Below are 17,772 nucleotides of genomic sequence, written 5' to 3' on the forward strand. Positions count from 1 at the left end.
CAACCGTTTCCCAGGGCCAGCGCCTGCGGGCAAAAAGGGGCTCCTCCGGCCTACATCCAAGTCGGGGAGCGGGTTACCGGTGGGAACCCATTGCTACCAACATTGAACTTAGGTGCAGGGAGAGACAGTCATCACAAACCTACGGGGAAGAAGCAACCGCAGCCGTCTGGGGGACCCGTCCATCCAGCCGTGTGTTTTACCGAGAACTGTGTCATCGTCTCAGGCTGAGTGAGTACCCCCGTGCCGTACGGCTCAGCGCTGCCCCTGCACCTCACCAGGCCCCGCAACCCGCCTGTCATTCATCCCTACCCCATCACCGGGCCCCGGGACAACCAACCCCCTACCCACGGAGGGGAGAACTAACATCAAAGCTGCCCCCTGTCACCGCTCCCGGGATCCCCGTCCAGAGCAGCGGTGGTGTCACCAAAATCACCACAACCGTGGGTGGCGTCACGGACAATATCCATAATCAAAACCCCCACAACCAATCATCCGCCCTTTTCACTCACGGGCGAGGAGCGCCGCTCGAGTCCCCGGGATCCGGCCCACCGCTCGAGCCACCACCGAGCAGCAGCAGCGGCCGCAGCAGTAGCGGCAGCCAGACCCGAGCAGTGGGAGAGCGCAGTGTCCCCTCCTCCGCCCGAGACACTTCCTTTTTGACGCTCTTCTTAAAATTAATACAGATTCTTCGGTAATGGGGTCCAAAAAAAGTTCATACTACCTAGCAGCAAATGAGATAGGACTGGTGATGAGCAAGTGTACCGCCCCGCGGGCTCGGACGGCTGCCGAGCCGCTCGGATCCGTGCTCGTACGGTGGGTGGCTCGAGCTCCTCACGGACCCGGGGGTCACGTTGCTCCTCAAAGTGGTTGGCGCTACACGTAGGGACTTCGGTGGGGAGTTCCACGGCCGGAGCCGCGGTGGTTTGTAGGGGATTTAAGTTCGTGACGCCACTCACGGGTTGTGGTGAATGGATGGACACCACCGCTGCTGATAACTAGGCCTCCCGGGGATGGTGTTGCGCAGCTTGGTGTTGACCCCTCCGTGGGTAGGGGCGTGATGGTCCCGGGGGCCCGAGGAAGGTGCAGAGGCGAGGGGATGGGTGCGTGCTGGGTGCTGGTGCGGTGCGGCACGGTGCACGGCCCGAAGGCACTGGTGTACTCACTATGAAACAACACACTGGAGTCTCTGGTAAACCAAACGGGGTGATGAACAGGGCCCGCAGCCGGCTGCAGCTTCTCCCTTAACAGGTGGGTGGTTTGCGCCTTTCTCCTGCACCTCCTTAATGTGAATGTTATGATTCCTATGCCTAAGCAACGGTAGTCCGCTCCACGGCTTGCTGGATGTCGGGAGAGCCCTGTTTGCCCGCAGACGCTGACCCTTTGGGTCTCTGTGCCTTGGCGGTGGCTTTACCCTAATGGTTGGGCTGTTGTCTTCAGTCGAGTCTTGTGTGGGAAAGGTCCTTAAGTCCAGTCCTCAATCAGTTGATTTTACTCAGCCCTGTTGGTTCTGGGCTTTGTACTGGGTCTGAGTACCCCTCCTGGTGCTCCGGTTTCCAGTCGGTTCCCCGGTTCGGTACCGGCGGGCCACCGCCCGACCCCGGTCCCTATGGTTCCACCGGCTGTAATCCCAGCTCCTGCAGGCGGCCACCACCGTCTGCCTCCTTGTCAGAAGTGACTGGGCTCCAACCCAGACACTTGAGTAGACTCTTGGCAGGCCTAGTCACAGGTCTGCCCTTGAGTTCGACTTCTTTCCTCCACGGTCAAAGCTAATCTACCTTTTTCACTAGAACCTGTGAACTCCTCGGTAGGCGGAGCCAACCACCTGGCTCCACCCCCCCTGGTGTGGACATCAAACATGGAGGGAGGCGACAAGGGTTTTGTAGTTTGGCTGCTGTCACCTTTTCAGGGAGGGGGTGTGTGTGCATGGGACTACTTGGGACAACCTGACTAGTCCAGGGCGTCACACAAGCACTACCATGCTCGTGTGCTCCGTACTCGTAACTAGTGATGAGTGACCACTACCATGCTCGGGTGCTCAGTACTCATAACTAGTGAGTGATGAGTGAGCAATACCATGCTCGGGTGCTCAGTACTTGTAACTAGTGATGAGTGGGCACTACCATGCTCGGGTGCTCAGTACTCGTAACTAGTGATGTGTGGGCACTACCATGCTTGTGTGCTCAGTACTCTTTACTAGTGATGAGGGAGCACTACCATGCTCGGGTGCTCAGTACTTGTAACTGGTGATGAGCGAGCACTACCATGCTCAGGTGCTCAGTACTTGTAACTGGTGATGAGCGAGCACTACCATGCTCAGGTGCTCAGTACTTGTAACTAGTGATGAACGAGCACTACCATGCTCGGGTGCTGGGTACCATTATCTGTAATGATTTTCGAGTTTCCTGTTGATTTCCATTATACTTGGTAAACGAACCAAGCCCCTTCTGAGCTTCAAACTGCTTGAGTCTCTGCAGGGAGACTGTGCCGTGTGACGTCACTGGCTCTGAACATGCTACAAAAGCCTGTAATGGCAAAAAGGGTTCCAATGCAGTTCAAAGGCTAAACGTGCCTTCAACATCAGGGAAGAAGACACGTTTAGCCTTTGAAACGCATCATCACACGCTCTTGCATGCTGTCAGGTAACCATGGAAGCCACCAGCCGGGGCTCCTAGTTACCAGTATGAGCTCTTGCGGCACTCTGTCCACAATGATTCCCAGTGCGAGCACCCCCCAGACCCTGTGCTGCCTGTTACAAGTGTAGTGCCCCTGAACCACTCAGAGCACTACAGGGAACTGCATCTGTCGCGGGCGGAGGAGGGGACGCTGCGCTCTCCCACTGCTCGGGTCCGGCTGCCGCCGCTGCTGCGGCTGCTGCTCGGTGGTGGCTCGAGCGGTGGGCCGGATCCCGGGGACTCGAGCGGCGTTCCTCGCCCGTGAGTGAAAAGGGGATTTTGATTGTGGGGGTTTTGATTATTGTCCGTGACGCCACCCACTGTTGTGGTGATATTGGTGACACCACCGCTGCTCTAGACGGGGATCCCGGGAGCGATGACATGGAGCAGCTTGGTTGTTATTTCTCCCCTCCGTGGGTAGGGGGTTAGTTGTCCCGGGGCCCGGTGATGGGGTAGGCCTGGATGGCAGGCGGGTTACGGGGCCTGGCGAGGTGCAGGGTCGCGGGGGCAGCGCTGTGCCGCACGACACGGTGGTACTCACTCAGCCAATGATGAGGACACAGTTCTCGGTAAAACACACGGCTGGATGGACGGGTCCCACAGACAGCTGCGGTGTTGTTTGCTCCCGGCAGGTTGGTGGTGACTGCCTTTCCCTGCACCTAGATACGGTAGATGGTTCCAATGGGTTCCCACCGGTAACCCGCTCCCCGGCTTGGATATGGGCCGGAGGAGCCCCTTTTGCCCGCAGGCGCTGGCCCTGGGAAACGGTTGCCTTGCCGGTGGCGGTGTCTCCCTCACTTTGGTTGGACTGTTGCCTTCTGTCGGGACTTGGCTGTTTGGAAACCCAGAAGGTTCCCTTCATTAACGAATTCGGCAAATTCACGGCGACTCCTAGCCTTGCCGGGGTCCGTAAGCCCCTGCCAGATGGCGCTGGCTTCTCTTTGCGTACCGGTCCGGTACCGTCGGGCCACCGCCCATCCACGGTCCTTACGGTAGACTCCAATAGGCCACTCCTGCAGACGGTCAGCACCGTCCGCCAACCTTGCTGATCTGTCCGGGCCACACACCCGGACCAACTTCAGGCTGCTCAACTACCACTTCCTTCTGCTCACTTTCACCTCCAAAACTCAACTGCCTGGTTTTCCCGCCTCCAGGACTGTGAACTCCTCAGTAGGCGGGACCAACCGCCTGGCCCACCCCCTGGTGTTAACATCAGCCCCTGGAGGAAGGCAACAAGGGTTTTGTGTCTGACTTCGGTGTGCCTGCTGGGAGTGTGGGGTGTTGTGGTTGTTGTTCTCTGTGGCCCCTGGCTTGTCCAGGGCACCACACATCCTCATGGGATGCAGGGCCTACCCCCTGGGACCTGGAACACCAGTGCCAGAAACACCCACACACACCAAAATCCTAGTTACGACTCCACACCAGGGGGCACTGCCTAGTCAGACAAGGTGAAGGGCCACCTAGAGGGCGGAGCCTGACCAGAGAACTAGACAGCCTGGTGGGAGGGGACTGCAGTCAGTCAGACAGTAGTAGTGAGTGAAAGAGGAGAGACGTGCTTCAAGCTGGGTCGAGTAACGGTGACCCGGGGGCACAGGAGAGTGGTCGCCAGGGCAGGTACACCCCAGTACCGTTGGGACCAGAGCACCGACGGGGCATAGGGCTCTACGTCAGGTGACAGTTTCGGACGGCCTGGCAAATACCTGCACAATGAGGGGACCTGCAGGGACCTCACTGACCCATAGATCCGGGGGCACCAGCAGTAAAGCAAGGATCAGGGTTCGGGACACAGACCAGCCCTACAGGGTCCACACTGCCCGACGTACGGAGAAGGAGACTGCCACCGCAGAGGGACAGTCAGGCCCCAAACGCTCCATGCTACGGGGACCCAACCACACTGAGAGTGCCGGGGACAGAGCAATCGAGTAACCAACTGGCACTGGAAGTACAGGGACCTGAACCAACCATACAAGGGTCCAGAGTGAGTAGAGACTGTTAACTACAACCCACAGTGGGGCCTCCCTTATTATTCCATCAACATCTCCCCGGCTCAGCCCTACCTGTGGAGTGCCTACCACCACAGCTGACATTACCACCAGACCTGGGGGATAATCAACTCACCAGCGCCGGTTCCACAATTTTAACCGCAACCCGCAGGTGGCGACACACAAATGACTTTAATCTTCCTTATAAATATTCCCCATTAAAAAGCACCCAGGGCACGGGGCCGGGCAACGGCCACCACCAAAGTGACATTCCCCAGTGATACACTGCCCAGGACCGAGTACCCCATTCCCTGGGCGACAAACCAGCATTACTTGTTACAACCCTTACTCACAAGGTGAGCACTTCTAGGATCCCGTGCAACTTCAGTTTGGTCAGAAACCCTGCCCAGCTCCAAGCCGTCTCAATCAGCTGCTCTCAGTGCAGTTTCAGCATGGCACAGTCTTCCTGCAGACTTTCACCAGCTCTCATCACATTGGGCTCCAGTACATCTGTGACGCCCTGGGCAAGCCAGGGGTCACAGGTCATGACACCACCACACCCTACACCCCGGATAGGTACACCAAAGCTACACAAAAATCCTTGTTGCCTTCCTCCAGGAGCTGATGTTCACACCAGGGGGTGGGCCAGGCGGTTGGCTCGCACGCTACCCGTGTTAGCTGCTGCCACTCCGCCACTAGGCCCGCTGCCTGCCCAACCGGTAGCGATACCCTGCCAACCCGCCCCGGCGGACCAACCGGCTGCAGACGCTCAGGGTGTCCCCGAACCGCTCCCGGGGGAACAGCTAGGACCGCGGCCCCCTAATAGAAATGTGCCAGAAGTCCCGGCGGTGATTGCGCCGGACCCCGAGCCCGGGACTGTAGCATGGATGAAGGCCCGGGTGATTGCGTTCCACCAACGCCAACAGGATCAGCTCTTCCGGATGATGGAGCAGTGGACCAACGAGGTGGAGATGCTGATTGCGACTGCCCCGATGTACGGGAGGGGAACAGATGTAACCGAGTCGACTGGTGACCCACGTCCCTATGTCCTCCCTGGACCGGCCGCTGTGGCTGAGGGGCCCGGCCTAGTCTCGACCTGTGCATCACCCTTGCAGTTCCTTATGGGGTGCCTCAGTGTAAACTCACCTGACCTGCTGCCCCGTGCTACTGCAGAGGGATCTGATGTGCTGGATGCTGGAGGCCAGGAGGCTGCGGCAGCTGGCGGCAACCCGCCTGACGCAGGACCAATTGTTGATGACTCCAGCCCTGGCGCTGAGCCCACTGCTGAGTTTGAGGGGGCAAGTGAGCGTCCCCACTATGAAGGAGACCCAGTGGTTTTCTACACCCCGCGCACCGGTGAGAATGGGTACCGGGCACCCCTGTCACAGCAGGCATGTCAGTGCATGTTTGATATGCTGGTGGCGGAGGATGGATCCGCCTCAGCTGAGGAATCAGAGTAAGGCAGCGGAGCACCGTTGCACAGTCCCCGTTGGGACCACCTGTGTGTGTTTAAAAGTTTAAAAGTTTTGAAAGAGAAAAATGAAAGTGATCAACTGATGGAGTAACCTGATTGTCAGCACCGTGATTGGAACCGGCCGTTGCCGGCATTGTTGTCCCCAAAGGGACCATCTAAAATGCATAGGGAACTCTCTATGAACAGGCCCGAGAACTTGCAGGGCAACCACACACGTTAAGTGGCATGTAAATAAAAATGTTTTGTTGCAGCTAACCGTTACCGCCTCCGGAGAGGCAGGTTGGAGGGAGGGCCCGCAGTGGAGCAGGCTGGGGCCCAGCCACCACCGGAACTGGTGGCTACCCTCTGGAGGGGAAGGACAGATCCCGCTCGGGTAACTGGTTCAGGACTGGGGTCAAGGGGTGCTGCCTGTTTCTTAGGGGCAGCATCAGGGCCAGGTTACTTGGGTGGGAGAGAGCGGCAGCAGCAACAATTTAAAATGTTCCGTAACGTTTAAGAAAAGTGCCTCCCATTGTGGGATGATGTAATTCTGTTTGTATTGCTCCTTTTTATCTTTTCAGAAAAATAAAACCGGTGTTGGACGGGCAGCCCGCGGACGGTCTGCATTTTGCTAAGGGGGAATGTGACGCCCTAGGCAAGCCATGGGTCACAGGTCATGACACCACCACACCCTACACCCCGGATAGGTACACCAAAGCTACACAAAAATCCTTGTTGCCTCACTCCAGGGGCTGATGTTCACACCAGGGGGTGGGCCAGGTGGTTGGCTCCGCCCACCGAGGAGTTCACAGCCCTGGAGGCGGGAAAACCAGGCAGAACAGTTAGTGAAGTTGAAGTGAAGTGGTAGAGGAGCAAGAGAGAGGAGTAAAAGTGGAAGAGAAAGTGACAGTTGAGAAAGCCTGAAGTTGGTCCGGGTGTGTGCCCCGGACTGAGAACAGCAAGGTTAGCAGACGGCGGTGACCATCTGCAGGAGAGGCTGCTTGGATGTTGCCGAAAGGACCGTGGACGGGTGGTGGCCCGGCGGTACCGGAGCGGTATACGAAGAGAAGCCAGCACCATTGGCAGGGGCCTTTCGGATCCCGGCAAGGCTAGGAGTCGCCATAATTTGCCAAATCCGTCAGTGAAGGGGACCTCCTGGGTCTCCCAACAACTAAGTCCCGATTGAAGGCAACAGTCCAACCGTAACAGAGAGAGACACCGCCACCGCCAAGGCACCAGTTTCTCAGGGCCAGCGCCTGCGGGCAAAGAGGGGCTCCTCCGGCCCATATCCAAGCCGGGGAGCGGGTTACCGGTGGGAACCCATCGCTACCAACATTTCATTAGGTGCAGGGACAGAGACCGTCACCGTCAACTACCGGGGAAAAGCAACAGCAGCCGTCCGTGGGAACCGTCTTTCCAGCCGTGTGTTTTACCGAGAACTGTGTCACCGTCTCAGGCTGAGTGAGTACCACAGTGCCGTGAGGCACAGCGCTGCCCCCGCGTCCCTGCACCCCACCAAGCCCTGCACCGGCCCTGCCATCCAGCATCCCCCACCTCATCACTGGGCCCCGGGACTACCACCCCCTACCCACGGAGGGGAGAACTAACAACTTTGCTGCTCCCTGTCACCGCTCCCGGGATCCCCATACAGAGCAGCGGTGGTGTCCACACAATCACCACAACCGTGGGTGGCGTCACGGACAATAAACAATCCCAAAAACCAATCCCCTTTTCACTCACGGGCGAGGAGCGCCGCTCGAGTCCCCGGGATCCGGCCCATCGCTCGAGCCACCGAGCAGCAGCAGGCCGCAGCAGCAGCAGCCGGACCCGAGCAGTGGGAGAGCGCAGCGTCCCCTCCTCCGCTCGCGACACATCCCGCAGGCAAGTTTTTCTTATCTCTGACAATCTAGTCTTTATAAATTGTTTGTTAGCATCTAGTTCACATGTAGTACTAATCCCTTAATTGTCTAGGGATCCGAAATATCGGGTTTTCAGTGTATCCATACTCTGTTGGGAAGCGCAATACTTTGTTAATTTTTCTTAAAAATCTAAAACAAGTCCCCCCTCACTCACAATGTGCTAATTAAAATACAGGAGTCATCTTGTGTGTGTCCCTCAAGCATCAGGGTCTTGACGTAACTACCGGAGTCTAGCTAATGCCCCATCCTTCATACCAATTTCAGCAGGAGCGGGTTCCTCTTCAGCTTCCGGTAGTGGTGGGGCATCCAACTCCGATGGTCTGTACAAAAATTGTTTCAAACAGTTGATCATGTGGGTCCCGACTAGTGTGCTGCGGCCGAATGCCCTCCAGTCCACCACACAGATACTCAGAGGAGGGTGCAGCACTTCATTTTCTGGCAGTTCCTGGGGAATCACAATGTTTTATTAATTATCATTATTATTATCTTCTGTAGAAATGGGAAGGAGCCCAACTTTTTCAGCCAGCATTTTGTCCCTTTATTCCCTATTAGAGATAGGGGAACCTGTAGATGTTCGGCGGGTCCAGCCGACCTTTAAAAAAAAAAAAATCCGATTCGGGACTGGACTTGAACTCAATCATCTACCTGGACGCCACACCCTATATAAGTCTATGGGACCCAAACATCTACTGTAAAATGGTGGTAGAAATAGAAAGGGCTGGAGGGATTAGAAAAGGAGTGTTACACTTACCAACCTTCACTGCAGCTGTCACACTGCTTCCAGCGCCGCTCATTAACTCTATTTGCTGTTGGCTTTAATTTGGCTTGGTATCAAAACTGGTGAGGACCGCACGCCGATTTTCTTTATTTTTTACATTATTAAAATAAATAATTAAGACATATGCGGTTCCTCTTATTTTTAAACACAGCCAAGATAAACACACGGCTTGGGGCTGCAGCCTGTAGTCGTATGCTTTATCTGTATTGAGTATCACATTATGTGGGGCCCCTATGTCATTTTTTTAAATTTATTTCTTTTTACACTACTATAGGTATGCAGACAGCGTGTGTGATTCCAACCAATCAGACACGCTGCGATACAGGGTGGGAGTGCGGTCTGACTTCAACTAATCAGAGACGCCGGGACTCCCGGTGGGCGGGGGAAGCAGTGAATATGTATGAGAGTTAATGAGCAGCCCCGGAAGCAGTGTTACAGCTGCGGGGAAGGTCGGTAAGTATTTTGCGCCTGCTTTATTCCTTATTTTCCTTCTTTTTCCTTTTTTTTTTAAATTTCTACCAGTATCCCGATGGCTGAACCTGAACAGTTACACGGAATTCCCTGAGAAGTCCTTGGTATCCAGTACGGACCCCGAACTTTACAGTTCGGGTTCGCCCATAACTATTCCCTATGATTGACAATATGCTCTGTTATTTCATTAAATATTTAGTAACATGATCCTTAGGAACAATTAGAAAGCCAAATTTGGGAAGTTTAAGCCCCACCTTCAGCAACGTCCACAAAACTATCCCCTTCCCTTTTGTTGTCTGTTTTAAGGAATTGTCTTGAAAAAATTGGGGCATTTGCTAAATATATGAAATATCTTTTCTTATATGCGTAAGTTTTATGGTAATAAATCTAATGATTTTTTAATTTTTAACTTTAATAGACTTTTATATCTGGTATAATCAGTGTAATGAATAACATATATACTGGTAGCTCTGCCTGTCAGCCAATCAGGAACCAGGCCTCTCCTGCCCGCTAACCGGACATTACTTACCACTTCAAACCAGTCCGCCATGACGCTGAAGTTGGGGTTGCTCTTGTAGCTTTGAATGACGCTGGATTTTACGCCTTTCCCTGCGCATTCAATCATCACCTGAGGACGATCCACGGACAAAAGCTGCACTTTCTTCAGTTCTCGGACCCCCCAGAAAAGCACCTAAGAAAATCGGCGTTAAAAATCAGAGATGTTAAGTTACAGATTTGCTTATACATTTCTGAAAGAGGAATCATCAGCCATGTTTGTTCTACTTTTTGGCACTCAGATTGTTCCCTTCTCCTTTTTTAGCTTTCCTTGTCCCCTCACAACAAACTGGGCACGGATTATTTTTTCATAGAACAGATGACTACAATGGCGTCATTCAGTCATTCATTATTTTTCTCATACAAGGAAAAAATGACCAATTTCCATCAGAGTGCTTGATCCGAATTTTATCCATTTTTGGTCCATGTGCCCGTCTTTACCAGCAGTGTGAAAAACATGGATAGAACACGAATGTAAAGAATGGAAACTTGATTCAATGACTAACGGGCCTCATTTCCTTAACCAAGAATCAGCAAAAACACTAGTGCATGCCCTCATCATCTCCCGCCTCGACTACTGCAACCTCCTGCTCTCTGGCCTCCCTTCCAACACTCTTGCACCCCTCCAATCTATCCTAAACTCTGCGGCCCGCTTAATCCACCTCTCCCCTCGCTATTCCCCAGCCTCGCCACTCTGCCAATCCCTTCACTGGCTTCCCATCACCCAACGACTCCAGTTCAAAACATTAACCATGACATACAAAGCCATCCACAACCTGTCTCCTCCTTACATCTGTGACCTAGTTTCCCGGTACCTACCTGCACGCAACCTCAGATCCTCACAAGACCTCCTTCTCTACTCCTGTCTTATCTCCTCTTCCCACAATCGCATACAAGATTTCTCCCGTGCCTCCCCCATACTCTGGAACGCTCTACCACAGCATATCAGACTCTCCCCTACCGTGGAAAGCTTCAAGAGGAACCTCAAGACCCACCTCTTCCAACAAGCCTACAACCTACAATAGCCCTCAGCCCAGTAGACCACTGCGCGACCAGCTCTGTCCTCACCTATTGTACCATCACCAATTCCCTGTAGACTGTGAGCCCTCACGGGCAGGGTCCTCTCTCCTCCTATACCAGTCTGTTTTGTACTGTTAATGATTGTTGTACGTATACCCTCTTTCACTTGTAAAGCGCCATGGAATAAATGGTGCTATAATAATAATAATAATAATAATGATAATAAACAGGAAGGTTGGACCAACCGTTTCTGACTGTTTGAAGGCAAGGATCGGGTGTTATGTCTAGTACATGGTCAGATAGGTATTAAAGTACAACCAATAGAGAATCCTTGAGTCGTGCTCCACTTCCGCAGACCCCGTAATGGACATAACACAGTATCAGCTCTGCTCGAAGTTGTCACACGGAGTTTTGCACAAACTTCGCAGACTGTCATGGCCGTATCATGCTCTGGTCACATTACAGATTCTGACACTCCGCCTGATGGTTTCTCAGACACGGGCGTCAATCTGCTGTGTGCTGATTCATAGGCAGGCTTGCAAGAGTTAATCTCTGCTAGTCTGCTTGTTATGCTTCTGGGATCACATATGGTGGGGTGGCCTATCACATCTGTTCCCCTCCTTTTTATGCTGGATGAAGTCTTCTACCCATGCCAGCTATAGTTTATTCTATATTGGTCTGTGAGCTTTGGTGTCCTAAACTTTCTAGTGAAAGTGTTGCTTTTGCTTGGAGTGGATCTGGAGTTTACCCCTGTTGTCTTGTTGCATCCTTCCTGCTCTTGTTTTCCTCCGAATCTCTTATTATCTTACCTCTATGTGTGTGCTGTGTAAAAGTTTTGTTTTTTCCTGCCTGCCTATTTCTGCAGTTTTCAACACACTGCTGTCCCATTCCTCCCTGGCAGGAGGGAGAAAGGGAATAAAATCAAGACTGGTCAGGAGCAGAGCCAGGAAGGAGACTCAGGTCTCTCCACCATTAGGAGTATCCCTAAGGTTCAGGAATAGCAGAGGGCCCCCTAGCTTGAGGGTCAGCTTAAGAGCTAAGGTTCCAGCTATCCCGTAGTCATCATGACAGGAGTGTTCCTTTAAGAGCCAGAGCCTCTTACTGTACATTGAACCTGAGGTTTTGTATAGGAAACCCGATCCCACTTCACCACCGCTGTGACCCATCTTGTTTCACCGCTGCTGTGACCTATAGCTATAATGTACTGTATGATAGTAAGAATCTTAGCTCCAGTTATATGATCTGCGGCGTCCGATCCCTTGGTCAGCACTTCCATCGGTTAATATGGGAATGTTGTCAGCTTATCACATTATTGAGACATTGACAATGACATAAACCTGTATCTGTATCCGCCATAGTGAATTATTAATACTACATCTCCCATCATTGCTCTGAATGCCTTACCTCTACTCTGTATTTACTCAGAACAGGACGGATAGCTGCCGGGACGCAGTACACCTGGCTGGGATCTGGGGCATCAATGGGCGGCAGACTCTGGGCACCGGACTCCGGAATCTGAAGAGGAATATACAGGTCACATTTAGTATGTCAGGAGAACAAAGGGTGTACCTATGGATAAAAAAGGGGTCTGCTTTCTTCTAAAAACAGCACCACACCTGTCCACAGGTCGTGTCCGGGATTGCAGCTTGGCTCTATGAAAGTGAATAGTACTGAGCTGCAATACTAGACACATCCTGTTGACTTGTTTTTGGAAAAAAATCAGCCATTTTTTTTCTAATCCAGGACAATCTTTTTAAGGCTTGCAACCTTGCCATACATTGTAAAATTATATACCTTACATTGCATTATTCCCAAAGGTCTACCTGTAGGAGGGGCAGCGACATTCACTACTGCACTTTTGACCCACACCGTGATACCTGAGACAGTGAGGGTTCTTACATGTGTGGCTGGGTCTGGAATTGGAGCTTGGCCCATGCAAGTGACTGACACAGACCCCCAGGATTAAGTGTAGCAGCATGGTCACTTGTGTCTGTGTCCGCTCTGTAGGGAGGGGGCTGTGATGCCTCAGCGAGTGCAGGCACTTCTTGCTGCTAAGTGATGGAGGTCTACCAGTTTGCCCCACACTGCTATTGATAGTCTATCAATACAACATTTTATACACAGCCTCCACTCCATTCATTGTCTATTGGATGGCTGTAAAAACCACAGAGATGTCGTCACGGTCGTCTCCCTTTGACAGGCTCAGGCTCAGTGTCTCTTATTTCCAGAGTCTACACATTAAATGTGTCTTTTCCTTTTGGCAGGCACGGGGTTAATGTCAGTTTTCTTGCTAGCAGCAAGCTCATTACCTCGTCTCAGGTGTTTCCACTTAACCACTCCCAACCTGGATAAATACCCTCTGCACCCAGCAGAGGGTGCTGGTTATTCAGTATTCACTATGGAGCTTTGTCTTGAGTGGGAAGGAGGTGGCTTCTGCTGCTGTTTTCAGTTGTTTGATGTGGAAGTTATCCTGTGGTTTAGTTACCATCTCCTTCCCCTATTTACCTTTTGTGCATCTTCTTGTAGCCCCCTTGGTGTTTGTTTTTGGTGTGTGTGAGATTTGTTGTACCCCCTGTCTATCTTATTTGTCAGTGGGGTTTTTGTGACTACTGTCCCAGTCCGTCCCCTGGGTTGTAGGTGTGAAGGGAGTTACACCAGGGCTTTTTTAGGAGTCAGGGACACGCTGGGGGCTCAGACCTCACTACCTTCAAGTGTACCTCTGGGTAGACCGGGTGGAGGGAAAGCTCAGGGTACATTTAGTTTCAGGGCCAGTGCAGGGCTATCCACCCAGTCATCACTTGGTGTCCAGTGTGACAGCTGTACGTGGCAGTTCTATTGACAATGAATGGAGCAGAGGCCTCACGTGTGCATGGGATGAGCAGCAGTGTCCCATTCTCAGGGTTCCAGAGCATCAATCTTGGGATCCAAGTCCCGGTTAGGAGTCTTGCACCAGCACAAGCCATCTACACGGTATATGCTCCTTTTTTTTTTTTATTTCACTCATGCAGTACTGACATATTTGATGGGAAAGTGCAGATTGAAGGTTCATAAATATCTTTCGATTCTGGCAAACATTACAATTTTATTTTTCTATATTTTTTCCTAGGTTTGCCATGTATGGCCTGATCCACTGCTGGGATCAGACTATAGAGTCTACATAGGGGTCTCTAGAACAAGAGGTCACCCCAAAAATAATTGCACCCACCTGGAATAATTCGAATGCTGCCAGAAGATCTCCTCCAGAGAGGTGCCCACAAAACAAGGGGTAATAGGCCAGTTTGGTGGGGCTGTACGTCTGATCGGAGAGTATGACTGTTGGAGTGGCCAAAGTAGACCCGATATACTCAGGCTTACCCTAATGGAAAGAGACAGAAACACAGACATACAGACTATCTATGTATAATCATATATCTAAGTATGTATAATCATCAATTGTATATAGGCTCTACAGGCAGCTGACCATGCAAACATATATGCATTGGTTTAAAGAGTTTAGAAACTTTATTTAATTTAATTATTGATCAGTCCTTGCAAAGTTCTGAATCTTTGTAATACTCTTTAAATTTTGCTTCCATTTCATTTAAACTGAATACTGAGAGTGCTGTTTTAGCTGCCTAGTTCATGCACTTTTAGTAGCTGCTTTGAACTGCTGCCATAGCAAAAAAAAAAAAAATAAATACATTACTAGCTTGCAATTGGGCATTGTGGCTTTTACAAGAGCACTGCGATCAGCTCACATGACATTTTGGCTAGCATTCTGTTGCATTGGAGTCCCATGGGTGAAAATAAAGCCAAAGATTTGGCCAAAATTGCTGTGATAGCAAACTGTAGGAGGATATGGCAGGGTTTTCTACAAAGTGGATTTTTTTTTTATATATATACTAGTACTAGCTGTAGTACCCACTCTCTCACTCTCCCTATCTGTCTCCCTCTCTGTCTCTCTTTATTGCTCTGTTTCTCTATCTGCCTCTGTCTGACTGTCTCTTTCTTTATCCGTCTCTATCTCTGTATGTCTCTCACCCTGTCTGCCTGCCTGTCTGTCTCTGTCTGTGTCTGTCTGTCTGTGTCTGTCTCTCGCTGTCTCTTTCCGTCTGGGTCTCTCTGTCTCTCTCTGTCTTTGTCTGGATCTCTCTGTGTGTCTCTCTGTCTCTGTCTGGGTCTCTCTGTCTGGGTCTCTCTGTCTGGGTCTCTCTATCTGGGTCTCTCTATCTGGGTCTCTCTGTCTCTGTCTGAGTCTCTCTGTGTGTCTGTCTCTGCCTGGGTCTCTCTGTCTGTGCCTCTCTGTGTCTCTCTGTCTCTGTCTGAGTCTCTGTGTGTCTGTCTCTGTCTGGGTCTCTCTGTCTAGGCCTCTCTGTGTGTCTCTCTGTCTGTGTCTGGGTCTCCCTGTCTGGGTCTCTCTGTCTGGGTCTCTCTGTCTCTGTCTGGGTCTCTCTGTCTCTGTCTGTCTCTGTCTGGGTCTCTCTGTGTGTCGGTCTCTCTGGGTCTCTCTGTGTGTCTCTCTGTCTCTGTCTGGGTCTCTCTGTGTGTCTCTCGGTCTCTGTTTGGGTCTATCTGTGTGTCTTTTTCTCTCTCCATAATAGGATTCTATAATAAGAGATCCGTTTCCAGCTCCATTGACTTTAATGTGAGCAGGTTTTTTGTAAAAATAAATGTAAAGTGTGGGGTTAAATTTTCCCCTCAAAACACAGTCTATGACATTCCCTTAGTCAAACTGCCACAGTGCGGATTCCTTTAGCGGCGGACATACAAACACACATACACATACAAATATTTTTCAGATATGCTACATTTTATATAGGATTAGGCCCTTTCATTCTGCCCCCGGCTTCAGTATTTGGTGCAGTAAGGACCCCCAGAGCATCTTTCCTCACCAGAGCGTCATCATCATACAGCTCTATGACGATATTTGGGGGATCGTCTGCAATGTCTTTTATCTCTCCGTGCAGTGCTATGCTGTTGAACAGGAGCATCTGGTTCCAGGTCGGTGATAGAGTCTGCTGAATGATCTATGGAGCGCAAAGAAAAATCAGGAACACATCACAATAATTTATATTTGTAAAGTGGTTTTTCAAATTCAGGATAAGAGAGGCGCAGGTACAGAAGAAAAACAGCGCTGGATTCAGGAGAACATTTACACCAGGTGAAAAAAACAGATTTTAAGCAAGTGATAGGTCCACATTAACCCGTTGGTTTAGATGCTAGACCATTGGAAAACATGGTAAGAGCATGTGAAGCAATATACATCAAGTTCTTGGGTGCTAGACTACTGAACCCCAAGGTTAAAAGGGGCTACTACACTACTATTAGAAAAACAGGTAAATTATAATACAACAGGTATAATATAATAATGATAGTTAATAGAGATGGGTAGACCCGCAGATGTTCAGGGTGGTCGGGCCTGGCCGGACTTAAAACAAAAAAAAAAAAGGCTGGTTTGAGACTGGACTTGATCCCTCCACATTAGTAAGCTAGGGTTACATTTTTTGACAAATCACAGCTGTCATTAAACCCTTATATTACCCCCATTGCTATCACTCCAGGGTAATCTGGATAAGCTGGGTAAAGTTCCGTGCTTGTCACATTTAATAGATGTGACAATTTTGGAACTGCTATTTTTAGGCTGCGGGGTGCACAATAACCATGGGCCTCCCCAGCCTGAGAATATCAGCCCCCAACCGTCTATTATTTCTTGGTTGGGAATCAAAATTGGGGGAGATTACATGCCATTTTTTAAAATCATTTCTTTAAATAATTACTAAAAAGCCTCATGGGTTCCCTCATATTTTGATGCCATGCAAAGATAACGTGCGCAGCTGGGGTCTGCAGCCTGTAGCCATCTGCTTTATCTGTACTGGGTATCAATATATGGGGGACCCCTGCCGGGAGTAACTCAACAGCAACAGAATCAGCGTATTACCAAGATCTTGTCCAGATGGAGTCGGAACTGGGGAGAATATAACAGCCTAGATTTGCTTCTTACCTTTGTCGTTTGGCAATGCGACACAAATGTCACTTTGGCAAATGGATCAGAAAGGCCGGTACTGTCTGCGGCAATCAGCCCTCGAGCCTGGTACATGTGGGCCCGCAATTGGAACAGGTGTTTTGCTGAAAAACAGAACTTATAAGCTTTACACAGGGATATTATAATGAGTTTCCTACAACTTAAAGGGCATGTCTATTTAAATGATGAGATGCTCTTATAGCGTTGTACATCAGTAGATAAAGTTTCGGACTTCACTATTTTTCATGTCTCTTAGCCGCCACCATTATAATTATCATTGCAAATAGTCCGTGAAAGGGACACGCAATCAAATCCATATCGGTTAATGATGGGAGTGGAGGAAAGGGACAAGGGGGAAGGGGAACTGAAGGAAAGTGCTCTCCATAAGGCCCCATTCACACATCCGTGTCTCCGGTACGTGTTTGGTCCGTTTCCTCACGTGCCGGAGACACGGGCAGACGTAGACCCATTAAAATCAATGGGTCTGCACTCACGTGCGTGTTTTGCTATGGGCCGTATGTATGTGTGGTGCATACGTGTGCCCGTGTGCTCCACACATAGACATGTCCGTTTTCTCTGGCATCACGGGTGTCACATGGCCCACACGGATGTGATCCGTATGACACGCACCGGAGAAAACACACGTGTTTGTAAAAAAAAAAAAATTCTATACACACCTTCTCCAGCGTTGCTGTCTCTGCCGCTGCTCTCACTTGCTTCCGACCCCTGCTCATTATGCTCATTCAATATTCACTCCACTGCGGGCCAGAAGCAGCAGCAGCGGGAAGTCGGCAGGACCGGAGACCGAAGATCAGCACCATGGACAGCAACGCCAGGGATAGGTGAGCAGAAAGTTCCGGTTCTCCGTGTGTTAACGGAGAACACATGTTGTGCCATAAAAACGGCACACGGAGGGCAATA

General features: G+C 50.9%; 1 protein-coding gene across 1 annotated transcript in view; it reads right to left on the reverse strand.

Annotated features, from left to right (window-relative positions):
* Positions 1–17,772, reverse strand: part of FER1L6 (fer-1 like family member 6) — a 242,150-nt gene that overhangs the window by 68,497 nt on the left and 155,881 nt on the right. The window contains exons 20-25 of the mRNA XM_075352889.1: positions 16,831–16,955; positions 15,722–15,856; positions 14,056–14,205; positions 12,255–12,365; positions 9,805–9,966; positions 8,282–8,471 (exon numbers count right to left, since the gene is read on the reverse strand). Of these exons, the coding sequence (XP_075209004.1) occupies positions 8,282–8,471; positions 9,805–9,966; positions 12,255–12,365; positions 14,056–14,205; positions 15,722–15,856; positions 16,831–16,955 (873 nt within the window). The remainder of the gene's footprint in view (positions 1–8,281; positions 8,472–9,804; positions 9,967–12,254; positions 12,366–14,055; positions 14,206–15,721; positions 15,857–16,830; positions 16,956–17,772) is intronic.

This window comes from Anomaloglossus baeobatrachus, chromosome 6 (assembly GCF_048569485.1).
Source record: "Anomaloglossus baeobatrachus isolate aAnoBae1 chromosome 6, aAnoBae1.hap1, whole genome shotgun sequence".
NCBI classification, from domain to species: domain Eukaryota; kingdom Metazoa; phylum Chordata; class Amphibia; order Anura; family Aromobatidae; genus Anomaloglossus; species Anomaloglossus baeobatrachus.